The sequence below is a fragment of the Brachionichthys hirsutus genome, chromosome 8, assembly GCF_040956055.1.
Source record: "Brachionichthys hirsutus isolate HB-005 chromosome 8, CSIRO-AGI_Bhir_v1, whole genome shotgun sequence".
NCBI classification, from domain to species: domain Eukaryota; kingdom Metazoa; phylum Chordata; class Actinopteri; order Lophiiformes; family Brachionichthyidae; genus Brachionichthys; species Brachionichthys hirsutus.
This window is the reverse complement of record NC_090904.1, coordinates 11,777,171-11,798,509: the sequence shown is the minus strand read 5'-3', so window position 1 is coordinate 11,798,509 and position 21,339 is coordinate 11,777,171. Positions and strand designations below refer to the sequence as shown.

Genomic DNA, 21,339 nt, shown 5'->3' with positions numbered 1-21,339 from the left:
TTCTGTAACACAAATAATAATCAATAAAAAGCTATTTTAAAGCCAATATTCAGCGTTTTAACCAGCAAAAAGCCAAACTATTAGTTTAATAATGTAATAGCGTGCGTATGTATTTATTATTATTAATAATAATATATTTCCGTGCGTCACGCGCCTGGTCGGGACACCGAGTCCTTCCCGCACGTGCGCCCGCAGCGGGCCTGACGCTGTCGCTGCGGAGGCGTGGCTTGTTTGTTGTCGTTGTTGTTGTTGTTGTGAACACCGGACGTGTCACGCACCGGCAGCAACAGTCCCGCTTGTCACGTTGAGCTCCTCATGGTCGGGAGAAAACGAGGAGCGGATTCATGTCGCTGACGTCACGCACGAGTTCATCCGAGAGTGCCCGAGTGGTCGCTCGGTTTCACAGATAAGACACGGCGATAAATCCACCGGATCCGGAGCTGGACAGAGGAAGAAGCCGACGCGCCTCTGTCCAGATGTTCTCTTCCAGGAAATGGAGCACTTGTAGTCTTCTTTGGGAAAAAAGCCATGGGTGGTGTGTGTGCGTGTGTGTGTGTGTGTGTGTGTGTAAAAAAAACTGCTGGACGGATCCTGATGAAATATATATCGGAAGATATGTATTGGTCTAATTTAGACCCCATTCAATTTCGAGAGTGATCCGGATACCCGTCTGGATACAAAAAAATAAATGAACAAATAACCTATAATTGAGGCAAAAATCAGATCCTGTAAAACATGCATTCAATTCACTCACTAAAAAAATCACAGTCGTAAAGGGATCCAATTTACACTATCATGCAAAATATGATATACAATTCTGATCCAGAACGGGGTCAGCAAAAATATTAAAATTTAACATTAAAACCTCATTTATGGGTTCAAAAATCAGTTAAAAATAAACATAAACTCTGATTCCCGTTTACTTTTCATGGTTGGTGTATAAAGATACCAAGAACAATTTCGAACCTTTTGATAATGATCCAGATCACCATGTGGACGGTGTAAATCCAATTAGGAGGGGAATGAGCTGCTTGGCGGATCTGCTCTCTCTGAGAGCTTGATTTTTGTGTTTGTCAAAATTTTGTGCGTCAATCATGCATAAACTCAGCAAATTACTGGGAAACAAAGAGCGAAGGTTGGGCTGGTACTCAAGAGGAAACCATTAGAATCTGGAGAGGAAGTGCATGGCTTTTATTTGCAATCCTAAATTGATTTAACATGCCATCAAAGATAAACTGGAACCCTGTTGGTTCCATAAAATGTGGCCTTTTCGCCACTGAAGCCCAATTCAGGAGTCCTTGACTTGAGCTCTGTCACCTTCGAGCCAGAACCAGGAAAGTGGATCAGTTGACTTCCCGTCTCCACAGCCAAACCTCAGCACAGAAAAGCAGCACTTCATCTTTAGCCCAGATCTTGAACAAACTCCACTACAAACCCCAGAGTCGTCTTTAAGTTTCATTTTAAAGTACATTTTACTGCCACCTTTTATTGAATGAATTAGTGATTCAACTTTTATACTCTTGTGGTTCTTACTTCCTGCTTAATTCTTTTTAATTTCTATGCAAATGGTCGTTTTCATAGCCTTTTATATTCATCTCTAATGCTCTTTAATATTTGTGTGAACTTTTAATTACCTCTTTGCTGAAATGCGATACACAAATAACTTCACCTTTGCAGCCTGCAGTTTGAGTTGCATTCTCTTCACATTATGGATCTACACTTTGATTTTGTGTTTTCAACATTGAAACCGATTTAAAGAAAGCCAGCATAAGCATGGTCTCCCATTAGATTAGCGCCCGTCTGAGAGTAAGACTCAGATTTAGTGTCTCGACCCTGAATGGCTTCTGCGTCTGAATCGGCTCGTCTCAAGAACAGCAGGGTTTGAATAAATTTGAGTCTTGGAAGAAAGCTGCCGAGTATCGATCATGCGTGCAAATTTATGACTGTGCTGCCGACATTTATTGGTTTCAAACATTTGGAAATTAGTTTCTCAGGAAACCTAAAAAAAAGTATTCAGGACATGACCTAGAAATGAAATGTTTAATTTGACTTGGAACATATTTTATAGAACTCATGGTTCACCAACTGGACACACTTATGCCTCAAGATTTCCACAATGAAATATAATACTTACATTTCTTAAATTAAATTATATTATATTCCTCAGGATGTGTTCTGTTTTCAGATGAATACATTCTGCGTGTTAATTTGACTGACTTTTATGGCAGTTGAACTAAAGTTGGTCTCAGAAGCTGTCTTATGCACCGATAGCGTTTGTACAAAAAACACTTAAATTCTTAAATAATCAAGAATGTTAATCATTAGATTTTTTATGGATGACTTCTTATAATAAAATATCACCTTGAGGAAAAAACAAACACATGAATGAATGGATAATTACAGCAATTTTCAATAAATAATTCTACTTTAATATACAAGTTGACAGCGCTTTAGCTTTTTAGTCAACGTTAACACTTTCCCCGCCGTCTCCTTTTAGCTCTACAGAAGTCATGATGCATTTTATTTACACACAGTTTGCTCCATAAGGGCCATTCTAAAAGCAGCATGAAAACCAAATCATACATTTTAGTGACTCCGAACATAAACAAGAGACTCCAAACAGGCACAAAAGGAAAGAAAATTTGCAGAGGAACTACAAATTATGCTCACAATATTCATCTAAGTAAAAGTCGTACAACTCCTGAGCAAACTGTAACAGCATGAGCGACCCCCAACGTGTTCTACAGTCAGCATTGCCTATTGGATTTCTTAACGGAATAAGAATGCAAATGATCATAAGATAAATGGGCAGCGAGATAATGAGACACCGCTGGATTTTAAAAGGTGAAAGAAATAATCTGCAAATATTGCTCTCACACAATATGCTATCTCTATTGTGCCTTTCACATGATTGAGAAATATCAGAGAAATAAAACTGACAAGGCCAGCGTAATAAATATTACCTACATATTTGTGTAATTTAAGACAACCAGCTATTTTATCCAAAGGCAATACAGTACAAAGAGAAACATTGGTTTTTAAATAAGACATAACTGATGGAGCTTAAATGCACAAAAAAACAATGAGGGTGCGCATTTAAGATAAGATACTGCACAAAATACAAATGTAAGACGTACTTTTGTTCTTTATGCCAGAAATATGAAAAAACAAACAACAGACTAAATCCTCCTGGTCCAGTCAGCTGCGTCGTATTTAAAGTTCAACCAGCGAAGGCCATGAATTGAAGAATCAAATTTATTTCTACAAAGCATTTGGCACCGATTCAGCCTGGACTCGGCTGAACGAGGAGGATGAGCGTTACTGCCGAGAGGAACTGGTGCTGGAGGGGGGGGGGGGGGGCAGAGCTACACGTCGCCTCATGACTATCTATTTGACAGTGTTTCCTTGCTGTTCTAAGCCACACTCAGTGCAGGATACATAATGTGCAAGCTCAGAGTGAGGCTCTCAAACCCCGTCAAGACACACGGCCAATAAATGAGCCGCCGCGATGGCTTCCTCTTAAGCAGGCTGCTGGGGGTTGACGTTCATGTGCTGAGGGTGTCCCAGCAGGCCGATGCGCTGCTTTTGCTTCCTCTGCTCGGTCATCTGGAAAGCACAGACAAGATTTGCAAAAATAAATAAAAGATCAGCCCCACCTGCACATCTGTTGCATGCACACCCTCCTCCGGTAACTACGTCTGTACGCGCTTCACAGTCCATCATCCTTCCACATTGCTTAGCAGAAACTACCAAGAAGCAAACTGCATCGCCAATCTACCAAGGATACTTTTGAAATCCGGCCACTTGCGCTACCCTACGTTCTGACGAAAGCAAAAGAAACAAATTACTCAGAGTGAAACTTAGAAGAAATTTCAGAGATCAAGCAAACATGCGAGTCATAACAGATGGCAACCTTCAGAGCAGCATTTAAAAAAGAAAGAAAAAAAGGAGGGTTTTCTGCTAATGGTTAACTTGGAATCACACAAGGTAGTGATTTGCACACTGAATCTCAACAACGCAGCGAGTTCTGCATAGACGGAAATGCTGAGGAGAAATATGAATACACTTAAAGGAGGATGGTGTAAATTAGGCAGCTTCCTTTGGACTGAAACAATGAGGCGATTGTCTTCGTCAAAGTTTTCGCAGTTTGTTTTATTCTGAAAGAACATCAGTTTCTTCTTAAAAAGAATGACGATTTAATTCCAAGAATTTTTACACCATTCTGTTTGAATTTTTGGAGTTGAAACAGACCCTATAAAAGTTATTTAAGACTGAAATGCCACTGATGCCGTGACTTTTAGCAGCACAGCGATCATTCCACCCCCCAGACCCCCCGGTCTGGGTTAAAATGTCTCCGGAACGTTTACTTCCTCACAGATAGTTCTCATTTCTGATGAAAAGACACTTTTACAACTTTGTTTACTAGAAACAGTGGATTGCAGATATTGTGCAATTGATTCCAAATTTGGTGTTAATGCGCAGTATCAGCAGAATGCGCTCTTTCAAAACATTGTCTTGATAATCCTTTTAACTGCTGTCCAACAGAATTAACACGCCGTTAAGTCGAGCTACTGAGAGACATTCACGTTGTAGACGATCACTGGAGAAATGTTCTAATTTTGAGTTCTTCTAATTATTAACAAATGATATACAGTATAAGGTAAGATAGAAACTCAAATCTTTGCCAACACCTGAATAATGAAATCCAGACGAATTGTTGCTCAATAAAGCAAATAGAAGCAGGTTGTTTGTTGCACATTGCCCTTTAGATACAGCTGCCTGAATGCAAAAGCTGACGAGTCATACTTCACAGAACAGCGTACGGCTTCTCCTCGTCGTCGGGCTCCGGCTTCTCCTCGAACCCACCTGTTCCTTGAGCTCCGTCAGCTGACCGGACAGGTTGGACACGAGCTTCATGGTGGACTCCAGCTTCTCCTGCAGGCTTCTGATCTCGTTCTGCTCTCCGTCTGCGTCGCTGCTGACCAACGACATGGCCCGCATCCGTGGGAACCAGTCCAGGTTCTGCTCCTGGTAAACAGAAATCTGGATCGTTATGGCACAGCGAATCCAAAATGTCATGAAGCCAATATGTGTTTAAAATATATATATATATATATTTGTAAGAGTACTGGCTTCTGTATATTTTGCAACCTCCTTCAAGGAGACGATGTTTTCTGTTTAGTAGGAATACACAAAAATGACTTCAATGAGCCATTGAACACATGGAGAGAAGAAGAGGTTCATTTTTGGAGATGACCCAGTTAAATATTTTGATATATCGCCATCTGTAATTTTTCATCTATAAAACATCAAGATATTTTGAGAAAACAGGCAGGAGGACTGGCATTAAAAGTTCTGGAGTTTGCTCTATAAATTCTGGAGTCAGAACCTATTCTTGATCATTTTATGACTGTTTTTGTCAGATACACCACCAGTGTCTAGACTCCAAGTGGTGACGTATATCTTGGTGCTGCTCAGGACAAACGCCCTTTGGGATCTAAGGGCCTGACCTCGTTGGTATCACATAAAATTCAACACCAGTATCTCCTTATTTAAATACCGTACACTCATCCGCATCTCCTCTGGCCTTTCAGCACCGCATGCCATTTTCATTGTGCACCGTCTGACCCCGCTTCCAAATGAGCCCAAGTACCAGCGAGGCATTTATTCTTAAGTCAACATGAGTCCCCATGCAACGCAGCCATGACCTCAGTTCTGATGCATGAATGAAAAGGGAGGATGCTGCGAGGCCGCTGAGGTCAGTAACTAGAATCAAGTGGTCTGAAAAAGTCCCTGGGTTTCAGTGGTCGGGTGAGGTGTCTGCATGAACCACAGCCCCCCCCCCCCCCCTCTCAGATGACAGCTGGGGAGGGGAATCACACAAGACGTAGATCAGGAGCACACACACTCATTCTGAAAGGAGGAGACAACTTCCTGGATGCAAAGAGAAAGGTTTTATTTACTTACACACACACACACACACACACGCACGCACTTTTACAGTTCTGCTTATATTCTCCCACACAAATGAACCCCGTCAGCCAACCAAACAACTTTGCCGGCATCCCAGCCCTCACAAATGAAAGTCCTTCCAGTAAACGGAAGCCACGCGCTTTCAAACTCTTCATCAAACGCCGGTTCGATGGAAATGATGGAAGTGCTTTTTTTTCCCTTCTTTTTGTTTGAACTGCAATGCGATGACACAGAAACAGGATGCTGTGTGGTTAAAACAGCAACAAGACACGTCAGGGTGATGCCACAAGCCACCTGACAAGTCTACGTCCCACTCAGTCAACAAGTAGGCACATGAATGCCAAAACGTTTCACACACACACACACACACGGATATTTTTGAAGCATATTTTGTTTCACAGAGATGGACCGACGACTGCAAGCCAAGCATCATCTTTTTACACCGTCAATGTGACAATACAGTCAGAACCATCCAGCCATTGACGTCAGTCCCAGTCATTGTCAGAGTCGTCGGAGTTCTGCACTCCCATCTGTCCCGTTGCTTCTTCACTGCATCGTATAAATCGAAAAACAGTGGGAGCGAGAACAGCTCGAAGGAACTGCTTCATATGCAAGTATGAGCAAACACCAAGGTGGACACATCTATGCTAAAACCTACATTCAAAGACTGCAGCAGGATCCGACCGTTGATACGGGCGTCTGACCAGAAATGAACCGGTTACTTTCTCCTCTGCTGACAGTAATAGCGTTAATGTTAGTTTCTTTCTTAAATGGGTAAAGTAAATTTAAAAACCAAGGCTTTATAAATTATGTATCACAGTACCTGAACTTTTCATGTGAGAAATAATGGACAAAGTGATTGGCCTACTAAATAAAATAAAATCAGGATTGTTTCCTCGAGAATACGTCAGAAAAAAAAAAGTGTGTTGACACAGTAATAAATATAGATGACTGATTGACTTGTTTTCTCTACCAGTGTAATTAATTATTATTTTACATGCAATGAAAACACATTTTAAACACCAAATAATCTTGAAGTCAAGCATTTCCACAAAACACACTGTAGTTCTGCATGCATTTTGCTTTATTGAATCAGTGCTGAACGCCATCGCTCCGTTTCTCTCCCACTCTGCGTGCGCAAGAAAGATAGTCCATAATCAAAATTAGTTTACTTAAAAATGATGTATTCCCTTACCAAATATTGAAAAACATTTTAGATTTTAGATGAGTGACGTTCTGCGAAGCAGCCGAGGCTCAGCATGGGAAGCTGATACTTAAAGGATCACCTGGTCAGCTGATGGGTCAGTGGGGTCTTTTGAACCACATGCGCTCCAGCCTGCCCCCTTCACAAACTCACTTTGGCTCAGTAGGGAATGGGGTTAATCCAAGAGGTGGTTCCTCACATGATTAAGCGGAGCAGATCAAAGCGACAGGCTGGAGAACGGACTTATTGAAATCAACCTCGAAACGGTGCCAGACAGCAGCACAGCAAGTACGTCAAGGAAGCTACCACTTCATCAGAAGGGGCTTTCCTTTGACGTTCTACTTGCTTCTAGGCTACAATTATGATGCAACAAGCCAACCATTCCATTTTCATTATGAGTTAGATTTTTCTAATAGTGAATTTCCAAAGTTTTTCCGAGTTAATCTGACTGTGACTTTACCTGCAGGTTTGACTTTTCATTTTTAGCCTCGCAACGGAGGTTATGTTTTTGACGGCGTTTGACTGCTTGTTTTTTTAGCAGCAGGATTGCAGAAAAGCTGCTGGATGGATCTTAATGAAAAATAAAGAAATCTGAAGATCTGAAAATTTTGAGAGCAATCTGGATACACAACAAAACTTGCATTTTGTGTTTATGCAGGTTACCTACATCAAATCATCCATTTCCCCCCCACAGCACTTTATATAATCTATAATATAAATGTTTTACATGCAAAAAAAATAAAAAACCATGGCGCCATCTTTAAAGATAACATCACACTGCTGCTTATAAAAAACAATACAAGGCTCTGCGCTGGTTGGAGACTACCGCAAGAATCTACAGGGTGAAACCTCTGTGTGTGTCAGAGTGTGTGTCTGCTTTCAGCAAGGCATGACTGCTTAAGGGGATTAGCACATTTTATACCTTTGGTAGACTGTCTCAAGGTGCATTCTCCATTCACAAAGCCGACTGATGTGATCGTGCTTTGGCGAAATGTAAGGTCATGGCGGGGATTACATAAGACCGTCGTGGTAATTGGAGTCAGGATCAGGTAAAAAAAAAAAAAAAAAAAAGAAAAAGAAATGCTGGTGATTCCTGGCGGCACAAAACAGAAAGGCCACGTTTATCAATTCTGTTCAATATAAACCTAGTTTCTGGAGACACAGCATATTTTGTGCAGGACGTCTTCGTATTTGTTTTCTGAGGTGCATGAAGTTGCCCATAGCAATAAAGAAGTTGTATTTTACAAGGAGAGCTAGATGAATCGAGAACTTCACAGCGACTATATATATATATATATAAAAATTACTCAGTTTATTAGAAGAGACCCGGCAGTGAAGGAGTTCAGTGCTTTTTGAGAGTCATCCATACCCTGATCATTTCAGCCACGTAGCTCTCGGGGCCGGTGTACTCTGTGGAGTCCTTGACCTTCACCAGGACGATGAAGAACAGGTAGTGCCACATGTTGTGCTCAACTTTGATGTGTTCTTCAAAGGTTACCGTCTTATTGTCAAACTTGTCTCTCTCCAAACCTAAAAAAAGAAAGGAAGAACACCCACAGACACACAGACAAACGCACGCACACACAAAATGATCTCATTTCTTTGGAAGAATGAAGAAGTACACTTCATGAAATGATCATCTTCATGACCTTAAGTGAAGATAACTGAAAAAAACAGGAGGAAATGGGGTCACAAGGGGATGCGCACATAAACCAGAGGAAAAGATGTTCCAACAATAATTTGTTTGTTGCGCTGGTCCCTCATTGATTTGTACTATTATATTTATCTGTTACATTTGACTCAACGTATGGATGGTTGCAAAACTGTCTGGGGAGAGATGCGAACACTGAACCACGTGGATGGGCGATGGTGAGGTGGAGCTCCGCCTCCATTTAGAGACGGTTCATCAAATGTTACATACAGTACGCAACTTCATGAGTCACACAAACCCCTTTGGTCTTCACTGAAACGACCCATAAGAGTGCGTTTGACTCAACCGTTAACTCGTGACCTTAACGAATGGGTTGGCGACCTCAGAAAAATAAATAAATATCTACACTCCGCAGCAGTCGGTTGGATAAGAGATGAAAATGTCTGTAAAATCTAAACACAAGTCCAGTTCAGAGTCAAGCTTGAAGGTAAAAAAGAGGAACAGACGCAAAGCAGGAAGAATGGCCAGAGCTGACCGAAGCATGATACGATGCAAAGCAAACGGATGACGGTCTGGTTGTGGATGAGTGTGCAGCCTGACATGGGTCAGGACCCGTGTGGAAACAGGAAGACGCACTCCTCCTCCACAGCAGCACCTGCCATGACTAACAGTTCATTCTGGGAAGAGGAGGCGTATCGTTGTTTATACTAGTCAGAAAAACAGCGCACAGATATATGTGCACAGAGCAAAGTTGCAACACAGCAGGGGAATGTTCGCACAAGAGCAGGCTCCGATCAGACCAATCGCTGAACGCGGTCATCACCGGCTGACCGTAGCTCCAGACTCGGGTCATGCAGCACTGATGGGAACGATCGATTGTAGCTTTGACAGGCATTTGCAGTTAGTTCAATTCTAAGAAGGGAGTGCAGCTATTAACCAATGCGAGTCATCGCTATCGGGAAATATCCGTCTTATTCCCATCATTACTGTTTTACAGAAGTAAAATGGCTACAAAAGTAAAAAGAAGTATGAGCAAGACCAATCAGAACTGGGCCTAGATGAGGGGTGTTCAGTTGGTTGTAGTCTGCAAGTACACGGCTGGATTCTGCTGAATCCTCTTCCCCTCGACCTAAAATAATCATTTTAAAACATCGCCGTGCCGATCAGCACCGAAGACGACTTTCCTCACCACAAATGAAACACGTGGTTTTCAATATTTCTTCTTTCTTCTGCTTCTCGCTCCTCAGGTCGGCAAATGTATCGATGATGACGCCAAAGATGAGGTTGAGGACAATGATGATGACCATGAAGAAGAACAGGAGGTCGTAGATCACCCTGGCCGCGAAAAGCGGCTCCTGTTGAAGCCAAAAGAGGAAAAGACATCTAAGGGAGAGCAAGTCGTCGTGCAAAACGCTGATTTAGCAAAAGTAAATATATTTATTCGTAATATGTATTCTAAATGACACACATACATTTATTGTGTGTATAGACTCGGTTCTGCTGAGCAATTATGAAAGTCAAGAGCAAAATTCTGAATCGAACATTTTAGGTGTGAAATGACTAAAATATATCAGATATAAAACTCTATTTTAAACTAGAAGGGGAACCATGCATATGTGTCACTATGGAACCATTCATTTTCAATTTCACTGGTCTAACACAGCATGCATCATCATGCCCCGCCTGTATGTAGGATCCGATCCAGCCAAACACAAGCCGTGCTTCTATGCTAAACACAGCCTCACAACCAAAAGCAGTGAATTCGCATGAATGTTGGGGGGGGGGGGGTCAGGGTTACACAAGGAAGAGCCACGCTCTCATTGTGGATCGAACGCATGTTGTGGCAGCGTACGAGCTTGTCTTTAGGAATAAGTGTAGGACAACAATGTTTGGTGCGAATCACAACATACGGGGACTGAGGTGCTTGGCGGTGGGCTGCGCTCTCAGAGTGGTTTTCTAGTTCACACTTGTTTCCTGTCCTTTTGTACCTCTTTGGATGGCTTCCTGAGAACGTCGCCAACACCTCCTCCACTCCTTAGGCCGTGACTCAACACTGTGACAATGCACATGAGCAAGGAGTCACATGTTCGCTCCTTGTCCTCGATGACCACCGCTGATGGCTGGACAGCAAGAGAAGCTATAGAGACAGACCAGCACAGTTAGAATCTTTATTGGCTCTGTGCAAAACTTTGTCTGCCTTGTAAAACGCACTGCTATTAACGGAAGCATTTACACATAATTATGTATATATATATTTGAACTCTCATTTTATACTCTATTATACTGATTTATTGAACTGATTCATTGAAGTCAGCCCATCCGGGGTCTGAGAGGTCATAAAAAGACTGGGAATGTTTCCTCTATCTACAAAAAAGCCCAGTCACCAGACGACCACAATTAGTGTTCCTACAGATGATGGATAGAAAAGCCTTTACAAGGTCAGGCTCCAGGCAGTTTGGAGATTTGACACAGATGACTGATCAATTTTAAGGTTGCACACATGATCATATAAGATTGGAGGACTTTCCCCATTAAGGTCAGAAGACTTACAACAAAACCTTTTGTTTGCACTAAAAAGCTCTCAACGCCATGGCAGTCTGGTCGTATGGACCCGCTTCTATCCGATGGTAGTTAATCCCTTAGCCTAAAACTTTACACCCCCACATTCGACGCCGTTCTCTGCAAAGGAAGTCTGAACCTATGTTTCACACAGCTCCCTGAAAGTCCTCAATCGCATTCAAGCCTGCGACCACCCAAGATTCACAGGCTGGTGGGATGCATCTGCCGCCAAAGTCCATTACCGTACACATTCACGCATGCGAGCTTTCAATAACACGGACATAGGGGCAAACAGAAACACTCCCCAGCCAAGCACACATACAAAACGTGCATTTAGATGATGATACCTTTGACTTTTGTCAACTTACCTCTAATCGCAGCCTCTGCTGAGCAGTTCTCCCCATTTTCTTTCTGGCACACTCCCCCAGAGAGGAACTGTCCTACCATACTGGTGCTGCGTTCTGCTCAGGTCAGAACACGTATATTTGCATTATTTTTAGCATTATTTGTGTTTTATAAATTTGTTCATACTAATGCTGTCATCTTGTGTGTGTGTGTGTGTGTTCCATGACTGTCTGGGTCATGGGGGGCAAGTACTTTCCGTTTGTCCCGGGAAGGGAAGCGAGTATTTTAATGCACCTGATGTTTTATTGGGTATCCTGTCCACAGCCAGGATGAAGTCATCTTTGAAGAAGATATAGCCGACGATGGAGAAGAGGTAGACGAGAATAAGAGCAAGCACAGCCGTCAGGACGATGGAGCGGCCATTACGGGTGACGCTCTTTATTACGTTCAGCAACGTCTCTTCTCTGTAAACCACATCAAAGAGCTGGAGGAGGAGGGAGGGGTTCGAATGCGTGTGTGGAAAGTATGAAAGAAAAAGATAACCATGTGTAAATGTGAGCAAGCTAAGGGTTATTAGATCATTGCTTTTATTTTACTACTCTCAAGGTAATATATAAGGGTTGACCAATCAAATTGCATTTAATCCCACTTTCTTTAGTGTGTATATAAATATGTATAGATGGCTAAGAGTGCATGCTTTTCACGTGTGCTCACATACTAGCAGACTGTAAAAGAAGACGTGGACAAAGACCCCCAGGCTGCAGATGATCAGGTAGAGCAGGTGGTACAGGAACTCCACGTCGGTGATCATGGCTTTATAACCACGTGTGAAGGTTCCACGGTTCCCGACGTAACTCATCAGGAAGATGACCTTATTGCATAACTGAAGGACAGCGGACACGTCAGAGATTACATGTAGCGACCACAGCAGCATCGTGATGAAACTGAGAAGAGAAGTATTAGTAGAAGTATTTAAACCATTAAAAAAGAAGAGGATGTAATTTATCACCCGGGTGGTGTGGAATCTTCCTGGCTGCCACTTTCAATGCGCTGAATGACATTTCCTTGAACAGCTTTAATGCTACCTCAGCTTTTTGCCCAATATGTCAACATGTCCATTTGGAAGCGCAATCTGGCTGAATGCTTGATTTTACAATGCATTACTGGAATTTCTACACTGTGTATATGCAACAGAAGTTAAGTACCTCAGTCAACCATCCCACTTGGATATAAAACATTTCTAAACCTGACGGAACGCGCTCTCATGACCTTTATCAACACATTTAAACGCACTTACATTAAACCCCCCAAGCAGAAGGAGCGTCGGCTCGAGGCCTACGGAGAAGATCAGGCGCAGTATGGTGGCTGCAATAAGAGCCCGAATGCCATGAGGCTGAGGCAAGACGATGACTATCGCTAGAGAAACTAGCATTGCCATCCACAGCAGGGCAGACAGATGGGGCTCCAGGGTTCCTGAGGGCAAAGGTCAGAAAAGCTCTTTAGAGAAAGGATTTGTTTTTTTCTTGTTAATTTGTCATGCCTCTCAAACTGAGAGAACCCCACAATTGGAAAGGCATGATTTTAAAAACACAACGATATGATTCCACTTTAAATGCCAGTTGAAGAACCCGAGACAGACATATTCAATGTTTGAGAAAGCTGAATTTTCAATGTCTTCAGAAATAAGAATTTAAATCACAAAAGCATTTCCTCTGTTTGTCTGTTGGGCATTGTGGAATAAACTGCGTGCCATCGTGACTTCACCTGGCACTAACTGCGCGCCGAGACCTGATAATCACACCGCAGATAGTCGGCACCACATTGTTAATTCCAATTCCTCAGACATGCTCTCTTTTCATCGAGGCACCAAGACCACGAGATCTCTCCCTCCATCCCCTCCTTTCTGAGGCCTCCTCCCGCCTCTCTACGGGCAGATCACATGCAAGGTCCTCGTTACATAACCCCCAGTCGGCTAAAAATACCCTGCGGCTAAATTCATCAGGGACAGTCGCGGGTATTGCATCGTAACACGCGACCTCGGCAGTTGGACTTGGCAGCCAAGCCGGATTCAGCCGCTTGAGCGTCACCCACTTAGAGTTAAAGACCTTTCAGCTCTCTACAGGTATTAGAAATCAGGGATGAATGAATGAATATATTTATTAGACAGAATGTTAGAGTACAAGTACAGTCACACAGTAGCGTGTATTACAGTACAAATAAAGTCAAACATCCTGTCTAAGAGGAGCATTTCAAAAAAGCCCTTGCGGTCTTGTTTCCGTTGAAAGTCCTTCGTACATAAATCATCCACAATTAACAATACAGACACGCCTCAAATTCGGGACTGAGGTGCTCGGCGGAGGTCTGCGCTCTCAGAGTGCTTTTCTAGAGGTGTTTTAGTTCTAATGTTTGCTCTGACTCCTGTATAAATTACACATTGTCTTTCTTTTATTACCTTTAAAACTAAAGAAGTGTCTCAATGTCAAACTTGCAGTAAAGGTTTGTCATGCCCCGTATGCATGGTTTCTTCAAGGTTTGCAAGCAACTGGCATGCATATTAACAAGAGACCTCTGAGTGTGCGTGCATCGAGGACACAGTTAGTGTGTGTGTACGTATTCCATCGATATGAAATACTCCCTATTCAGCAAATTCTTCCTTTGAGTGTCCCGGGATGAACTGCTGAGCACTAAGACCGTTGGACACCGAAACCCACACAGAGTTTCTTGATCTCAGCGAACAAACTCGTGTTTGTTTATTCTATACTGCTGGGAGGAAGTTCAGACAAACGGGACCTCGCCGTTTGACCCGAGACCAAACAATTGAAAGTTTATGTGTATTACAATGTGCGTTTTCTCTCTGGTATTCTGCACTGGAACAATGTAGGCCTTAATGGTTGTGGCTTTTCACATCTCTGCAAATACTACGATCAAGGAGAACTGAGAAAGACTAACGAACAAGCAACAGCAAAACAAACACAACCACAAACTGTGTGGACCCCCCCCCCCCCAACAAGATCCCATATACAGATACCACACAGGAAGTTAATTACTTCTGCTTTTGTTTTGTTTTTATCAATGTAAAATGGAACCTTGGTTCTCGAACGACTGTAGTCGAAAAACTCATACACACACGAGTTTAAAATGCTTCGGAAGTTGAACAGATTTTCGGAGTTCGAACACACGAGAACGAAGGCGGAGTCTACCCGGGTAAGTTCAGTTTGGCTCGACCTGCCATAGGAGAAAGACTGTGCAGATTTTTCGCTTTCTGTGTGTGTTTTTTCTCTTTTTTGCTTTGTTCTCACGGATCCAAAGAAAAGCAGCAAGTAATACTACTGGAAAAGAAAATAGGAAAGTAGTGCGAACAACTGTTGAATTAAAAATGGAAATAATCGCCAAATATGAAAATGCCATCCGCATCTCGGATATTGCTGCGCAGTACGGTATGGAGAAATCGACGATTTTGACTTTTCTTAATAAAGCTGAGCAAAAGAGAAGGAACAAAACCCCCAGGTCATTTTATGGAGGGGGACCCTTTCAAAGGAATAACCCTTCCCTCCTTCCCTCAAGAACCGAGGTTCCACCACATGTTGTAAAACCTGAAGAAATTCATTTAGCTCTTCTTGCTCTTCAATCATATTTGACTTTTGCCCACTTAAATCTGCAATTATATTGAGCTGATCATAAATGATTAATAAACTTTTTTTGTTGTTGGTGCTCTGTAAGACTGATGACAGAAGACAACTTATGTGCGCGCCCACAAAACCGACTCCTCAAGTTGGCCGTTTACCTAGTCTGTTGTGCAAATATACTCTATATCGCTAATTTAATTTAATTTGGATACTTTACCTTAAGCGATGAACATAGGCTAATGGCTGAAGCGTTTCGGAAGCTGAGAGATTATAACATGAATATATTGAAGGAATTTACAAGATGGAAACTGACATTTTAAAAATACCTTTTACATGCTTGTGTAATGACTCTGACAAACGTTTCTGCCTGTAATCATGTGACCTGCAAGAACAGCTCTTGAAAGTTTTGACAGGTTGATTAACGTCTTAATTAAAGGCTGCACTCTCTCTGTTGAATGAGATCAAAGGTAAGAATCTGTCAGCACTCAGCAGACTTTCTGTCCTTCCTGTTTTCAGGCAGATTTAAGGTCACTTTAAATGCAATCTCAATTTACTTCAGTGTGAGAACGAGACTAGAAATGGGATATCATGTGAAGTATAAATAAAACAGGTCTGTGCCCAACGATGAACAAATCCCTCTTCGCGACAGCGCTGCAGCTCAGGATGTTAATCCCCAACTAAGTTTACTTTCACATGACAACGTCGCTTAAGGTGAAACTAACAGTGTGCCCTTTCGCCTGTGGTTTGGGTGCAGCCTCACAACTGTAAGATCCTGTACACACCTATCAAAATTAATAAATCTTCAGATCACATGCCAAAGGCAATAAATGCAAATGCTGCAATGTGAATGTGACACGGCGCTATTTCTCAAGGCATTAAACGTCTCCGTGTTGGACATTTTTTCCTTCATTGGTTCATCCAGTTTCCACTCATTTACAGAAGTATTATTCAGTTTCAACCGCCACGGAGTCAGTCAACCCCTGGAATCCCCTGAGGGGAAATTTAACATATTCTTCACGGCTCCTTTTGGAGCAAGAAAACACTTCAAACTATCAAAAAGAAGTTCAAACTGCTTTGTAATATGAAAAGGCCCCGTCTCTGCGGCTGGCCTGGAGCAGGTCGACTTCCTTTTACACACGCTGAGCCACTCCGTTTATTTTTGCATCAAGGAGCTGCATCTTCGATTTGTAACACTCTAAGGATGCAATACTACCCCCGCCCCTCCAGAGTTTTAAGTAGAGCTCCACTTCTTTTCATGGTCATCTCGGCCATCACGGATTTCTTGCAAATCACTTTATCCAGTGAATGCTTGTGCCGCACATTCCAGTTCGCTGCATTGTGTTAGCCGCAAACAAAGTCAGAATTTGGTCAACCCCCCCCCCCCCCCCCAATTGCAAATATTTACTGCTCTCCCAAGTATTAAAAAGGACAAAAGACAGAAATCTAGCACACCGACCTCCACGGACGCCCTCCAGGGGGTAAAAGAAGCCCACGAGCAGGTTCATGAGCACGGCCAGGTTGAAGGAGATGCTGCTCCAGAATGACATGTTCCTGGAGCACCAGTACAGGATGGGCTGAGCTGGAGGACAGTGGGTTGATGCAAGTTAACAAAGGCGATTACAAAGCAGAAGGGTAATACAACAACGCTACACGTCTGTTTAATTCACGAGACAAATGTTACCCACTCGGGATGGTTAAGTGATTAGAGACACGTACTCAAGCTGGGATGAAACACATCGACAGAAGGGATCTGTCTGGTTTTAAATGGCATTATACACATTTAAATATAAAATAAATAATTCACTTTGAAGGTTAAAATCAAGGAAACTTCAATCGTCATGCTTATTTCATAACAAGTAGTCGATTTTCTTCTCTCGGCAGGGTAATAAGACATGATCCTGAAAAGAAGTTACTCCAGTCATGGATAGCCTTTAGCACCAGTAGCATAATAAATGTTCCAAAAGTTCAGTTTCATTTGCATAGCAGAGTCATTATGGATTATCGTGTTATAGACACGCCATTGCCTTCTGGCCTCCTGGCGGGACAGGCCACAACATGTTCCTGAAGACATCAGAAGCTGACAGCGAATCGCCAGGGGTTGTCAACAGAAATCCAAAATAGTGTTTATAAGTGCGTAGCTGTGGTGCTGTCAAATTACGAGGTTTTAAGAGATCCTCACGGAAACATTCCGGCTTGCACCTGATGACATCGTCTGGGGATTCGATGTTCGGCCTCGAAGGCAGTAAAGTCATGCCGGATGTAGAAAGTGTGTGACCCTAATTGATGTGTAGAGATCCTGAGTGCTATGGGTAGCCATGGCCTCTATTTTCATGGACAAATAAAATACAGGAAGATTGTGGAGTGAATACAGGAACAATGTTGGATTGTAATATGGAACTACTTGTGTGCCCACCGGTACATCATCCTTTACATCCCATTCACTGAGCTGGCATCGCTCTCTCCTGTCTGAAAAACATCACTTTACATCTTTTGACATGCCTTATCTTGCGTTCTTGATTGAACTTATTCTAAATGGTATCTTTAATAAGGCAAGGCACTTCACATGCTCTCTCCACCGGCATTCCTCCAGGGTTCGTAGCGACGCAGCCTGTTTCGCACGGATTAACTCATTGAGTGCCAGTCATTTTGAGCTCAGCTATATGTTGACTGGCCCAGTTCTCGCACATTTTTCCACAATTTTCCAAGCCCCACAGAATATTCCTTACTATGACTATGCACACATGAAAGAATAAAGTATCTTTTTTCACCAGGAAAGAAAAAGTGTGTTCCTATCACTTTTTTATTCCAGAGTTATTGGCCATTGAAGAGAGGCAGATTTCAATGTCAGGTTTGGCAGTAAATGTTTGGGTTAGAAAAATAAATTGTCTTTAGATGCTAATGGCACTCAAAGAGTTAATAGAGTTTGCTGTTAATAATATATTTAATTTGGCCAAACAATGATTTTGAAGTTGTATTTCACTAATGACTGAATAACTACAAATATTGACGAATACAGGCAGCACTAATAAAAGGCTTGTCCTACACTCATATAACAAGCATGTTTTTATAGTCTATATTGTTTTTAGTCATCTTTTGCTGCATATGACGTTGCCCAAACATATCATTCTAAATGTCCTATTCTTATTTTATAATAACGTTGTTCTGTTCTGTTCGCCTGTGAGAAGCCTTGTTAAGATTCTGTGGTTTGCACAACACAAAGTTTCGTGCCAAACCCGTGCGAGGGTCAAACATCAGCCCGCATCATTTACCTTATGTTTGTGTTGTCATATTTAGAGTTCCTGGTGTGCCAAGAAATATATAGCTGTAATTCATGCAGCTCGCCCTGCTTGGAGCGTTCTTTTTTACAAAAAAAAAATATATATGTTTTTTCATTCTTCCAAAGATGTTGGACATCTTCAAATAAAGTACAGTACAACCCTTTAAATTTCCTGCCCTATAACCACTTTAATAATGAGAAATAGGTGTTCTACGCTGTTTCAGGAGAACCTTTTGCCTTCTACTGCGCTGCTTGTCACAGACTTCTCATCACAGCCCAACCGTGGAAGCTGGAAGAGTTACATGCTGGGAAGCAATACATCCAATCAACATCACATTTACTGGGATTGTATGCGTGTGAAAGAGGCTTCAGTATCTGGTTCCGTTCACAAAGGAGAGGAGTGTCCTATTGGGCCTGGAAGAATGCGAGAGGAATTCTTAAACAGAGAATATCAGATAGAAGGTGAGGAAGAAGACGTACATGGAACCGCATTCGTGTTACCAGTAGCCTCTTGAGTACCTCGCAGCTTCTTCTGCCAGTTCATCTCATTAAAGAGGTCTTCAGAGCGCAGGAAGAAGTCATTGATCTTGCTGCCTTGCTCGTCCCGCTCTGTTGTATAGTAGACACGTAGTTTGGATTCTTGGGTAAGAAATTCACAGATGTTGGGAACCGGGAAGACGATCTGCTCCATGGTGCGATCCATCCGAATAATCTAGACACAAGCGCAGAGGTCGTCGTCAGTCACACAGACCCCCTTTTTGTTCTTTGAAGCATTGAGAGATAATTCATTCATCCAAATGGTCTGACTGATTGTTGTTAGAAATTTGTTATTGTAATACAAATAAATGGGCTGTTCTTTTTCCAAAGAGACTTAAAGACTGTACTAACAGTTCAGAACAATGTCGAGAAGCAGTTTTCCTCCTCCTCAATAAGAACACACACACACACACACAAAGTGCAAACATGCCAAAGGTAGCTGCTATTCTATCACGGTACACAATGAGCTGCTAAAGCAGGCCAAGAAAAACACAGTCACAAGCCTTAAGTCAATTACAAAGCCAAGCCCTGTCACAATCCGCTGTCGTTACCATAGCTGACTAACAACAGACATTCAAAGTCTCTTAAGAAAGACACTGAGGAAATGTTTCTCAATTAAAGGTCAAAGTTAAAAATAAAAATAGAAAACTGACGTAAGAGGATACAAAATGCCACAGTCTGGCTCAGGCCTGGATGGAACAACCGACCTCGATCTGAGCTGTGTGATTAGCGTAGAATTCCAGGGCCTCGTCGCCCTCTCCATATGTCCCCCCTGGCTTCAGCATGGCCTGCAGTTCCTTGTTGTGACGGGCTAACTGGGGGAAAACACCATCCAATTAATGACAAACAGATCAGTGTTGGATTGTCATCATGTAAACCACTCTTAACCGATCACTTATTGCAATCTTAATATAACGCTTCTGGCGTTTAACGGCTGCACGTTCATGCTATTAATGCAGGATTCTCCATTCGTTTAAACCACAACGCTGTCAAACGTGGACTGAGCGTTTCATTATTGTAATTAATTTAATTTATCTACGTCGTGGTTTTAACTGCCGTGCAAAGATAAACTGCAACAGAAAAACTAGGGGGGATAACCTTGTATGTTTCTAGTACACACAGGAAATGACAGACAAATAGCAATTTATCCTCTGGCCACACACTGCATAACGTGACTGGCGTATTCGTGGGTGAGTCTGTCTCCATAATTATTCTCCAAATAGTTGGTGGCTTACTTGATGTGCCAAGATGTAGATATTGTGACCGACATTTCGTGGAGAAGCCGAGTGCTCCTCCTCCCCCTCCTCCCCCTCCTGAGGCTCCTCCTCCACCTCGATCTCACCCTGCATGTAGGCCTTTTTTATCACTTCCACCTGAAATAATGTAGACTGTCAGAAGACATCCAGTGACACCAAGCGATGACGTGCATGCCGTGTCAGACACACACACACCAGCTCTTTAGGCCTCATGTTGTACAATATCCTCTCAGCATTCTCGCTGTCATGGCGACTCTCCATAATTGCGAGGAGAAGCTTGGAGGCATTATTCTGTGAAGAGATGACATACAGGTATAAAAAAGAGACCAAAAGGAATCACATCCAGTTCTTTTTTTCTCTATGTGGTGTTTAGCATTCCAGACTGGGAAATCCAGCTTGTGTCATTCTTATTTATTGTGTGATAGACTAATTTATGACGACGTGTTAAAATATATTTTATTGTTATTCCTGTTCAATCTTATTCATATTGCCTATGAATTTTAGGCAATATAATTTCTTATAATGTTTTAGTAAAAATAAAATAGAAACCACTCAATTAAATGCATGAATAGGAAAACAGGTTATGTAACAGCGGAAATGATTTCAAGCACCAAATGAGCAGTAAGCACTGACCTTGAGTTCCAGCACCAGATCCATCCTCTTCTTGCCAAGGGGGTTGATGTCATTGAGAATGAGCGCGATGATGATATCAATACCATTGCATTCATGGGTGGCAATGCAGTTCTGAGAAACACGTGAATTTGAAGACAATGAAAGTAACGACTGGAACAGCAGAGTTTTCAGGATCTTCTGTAGCTCTGGGTAGAATCTTAATTGACGGGACCGGCCCACACACACACCATACAAGTCAAAGTATGCATGCAATGCTGGTTGATTAGCTTAAACCCGGA

At 42.3% G+C, this 21,339-nt stretch overlaps 1 protein-coding gene across 1 annotated transcript in view; it reads right to left on the bottom strand.

Annotated features, from left to right (window-relative positions):
- Positions 1–3,416: 3,416 nt before the first annotated feature.
- itpr1b (inositol 1,4,5-trisphosphate receptor, type 1b) overlaps positions 3,417–21,339 on the bottom strand; it is a 55,531-nt gene continuing 37,608 nt past the window's right edge. Inside the window, 14 exon segments of the mRNA XM_068742914.1 lie at positions 3,417–3,606; positions 4,867–5,028; positions 8,547–8,707; positions 10,018–10,183; positions 10,817–11,025; positions 12,027–12,216; positions 12,451–12,615; positions 13,030–13,205; positions 16,815–16,937; positions 19,155–19,347; positions 19,880–19,987; positions 20,408–20,545; positions 20,624–20,719; positions 21,062–21,172. Coding sequence (XP_068599015.1) covers positions 3,520–3,606; positions 4,867–5,028; positions 8,547–8,707; positions 10,018–10,183; positions 10,817–11,025; positions 12,027–12,216; positions 12,451–12,615; positions 13,030–13,205; positions 16,815–16,937; positions 19,155–19,347; positions 19,880–19,987; positions 20,408–20,545; positions 20,624–20,719; positions 21,062–21,172 — 2,085 coding nt within the window. The 3' untranslated portion in view covers positions 3,417–3,519.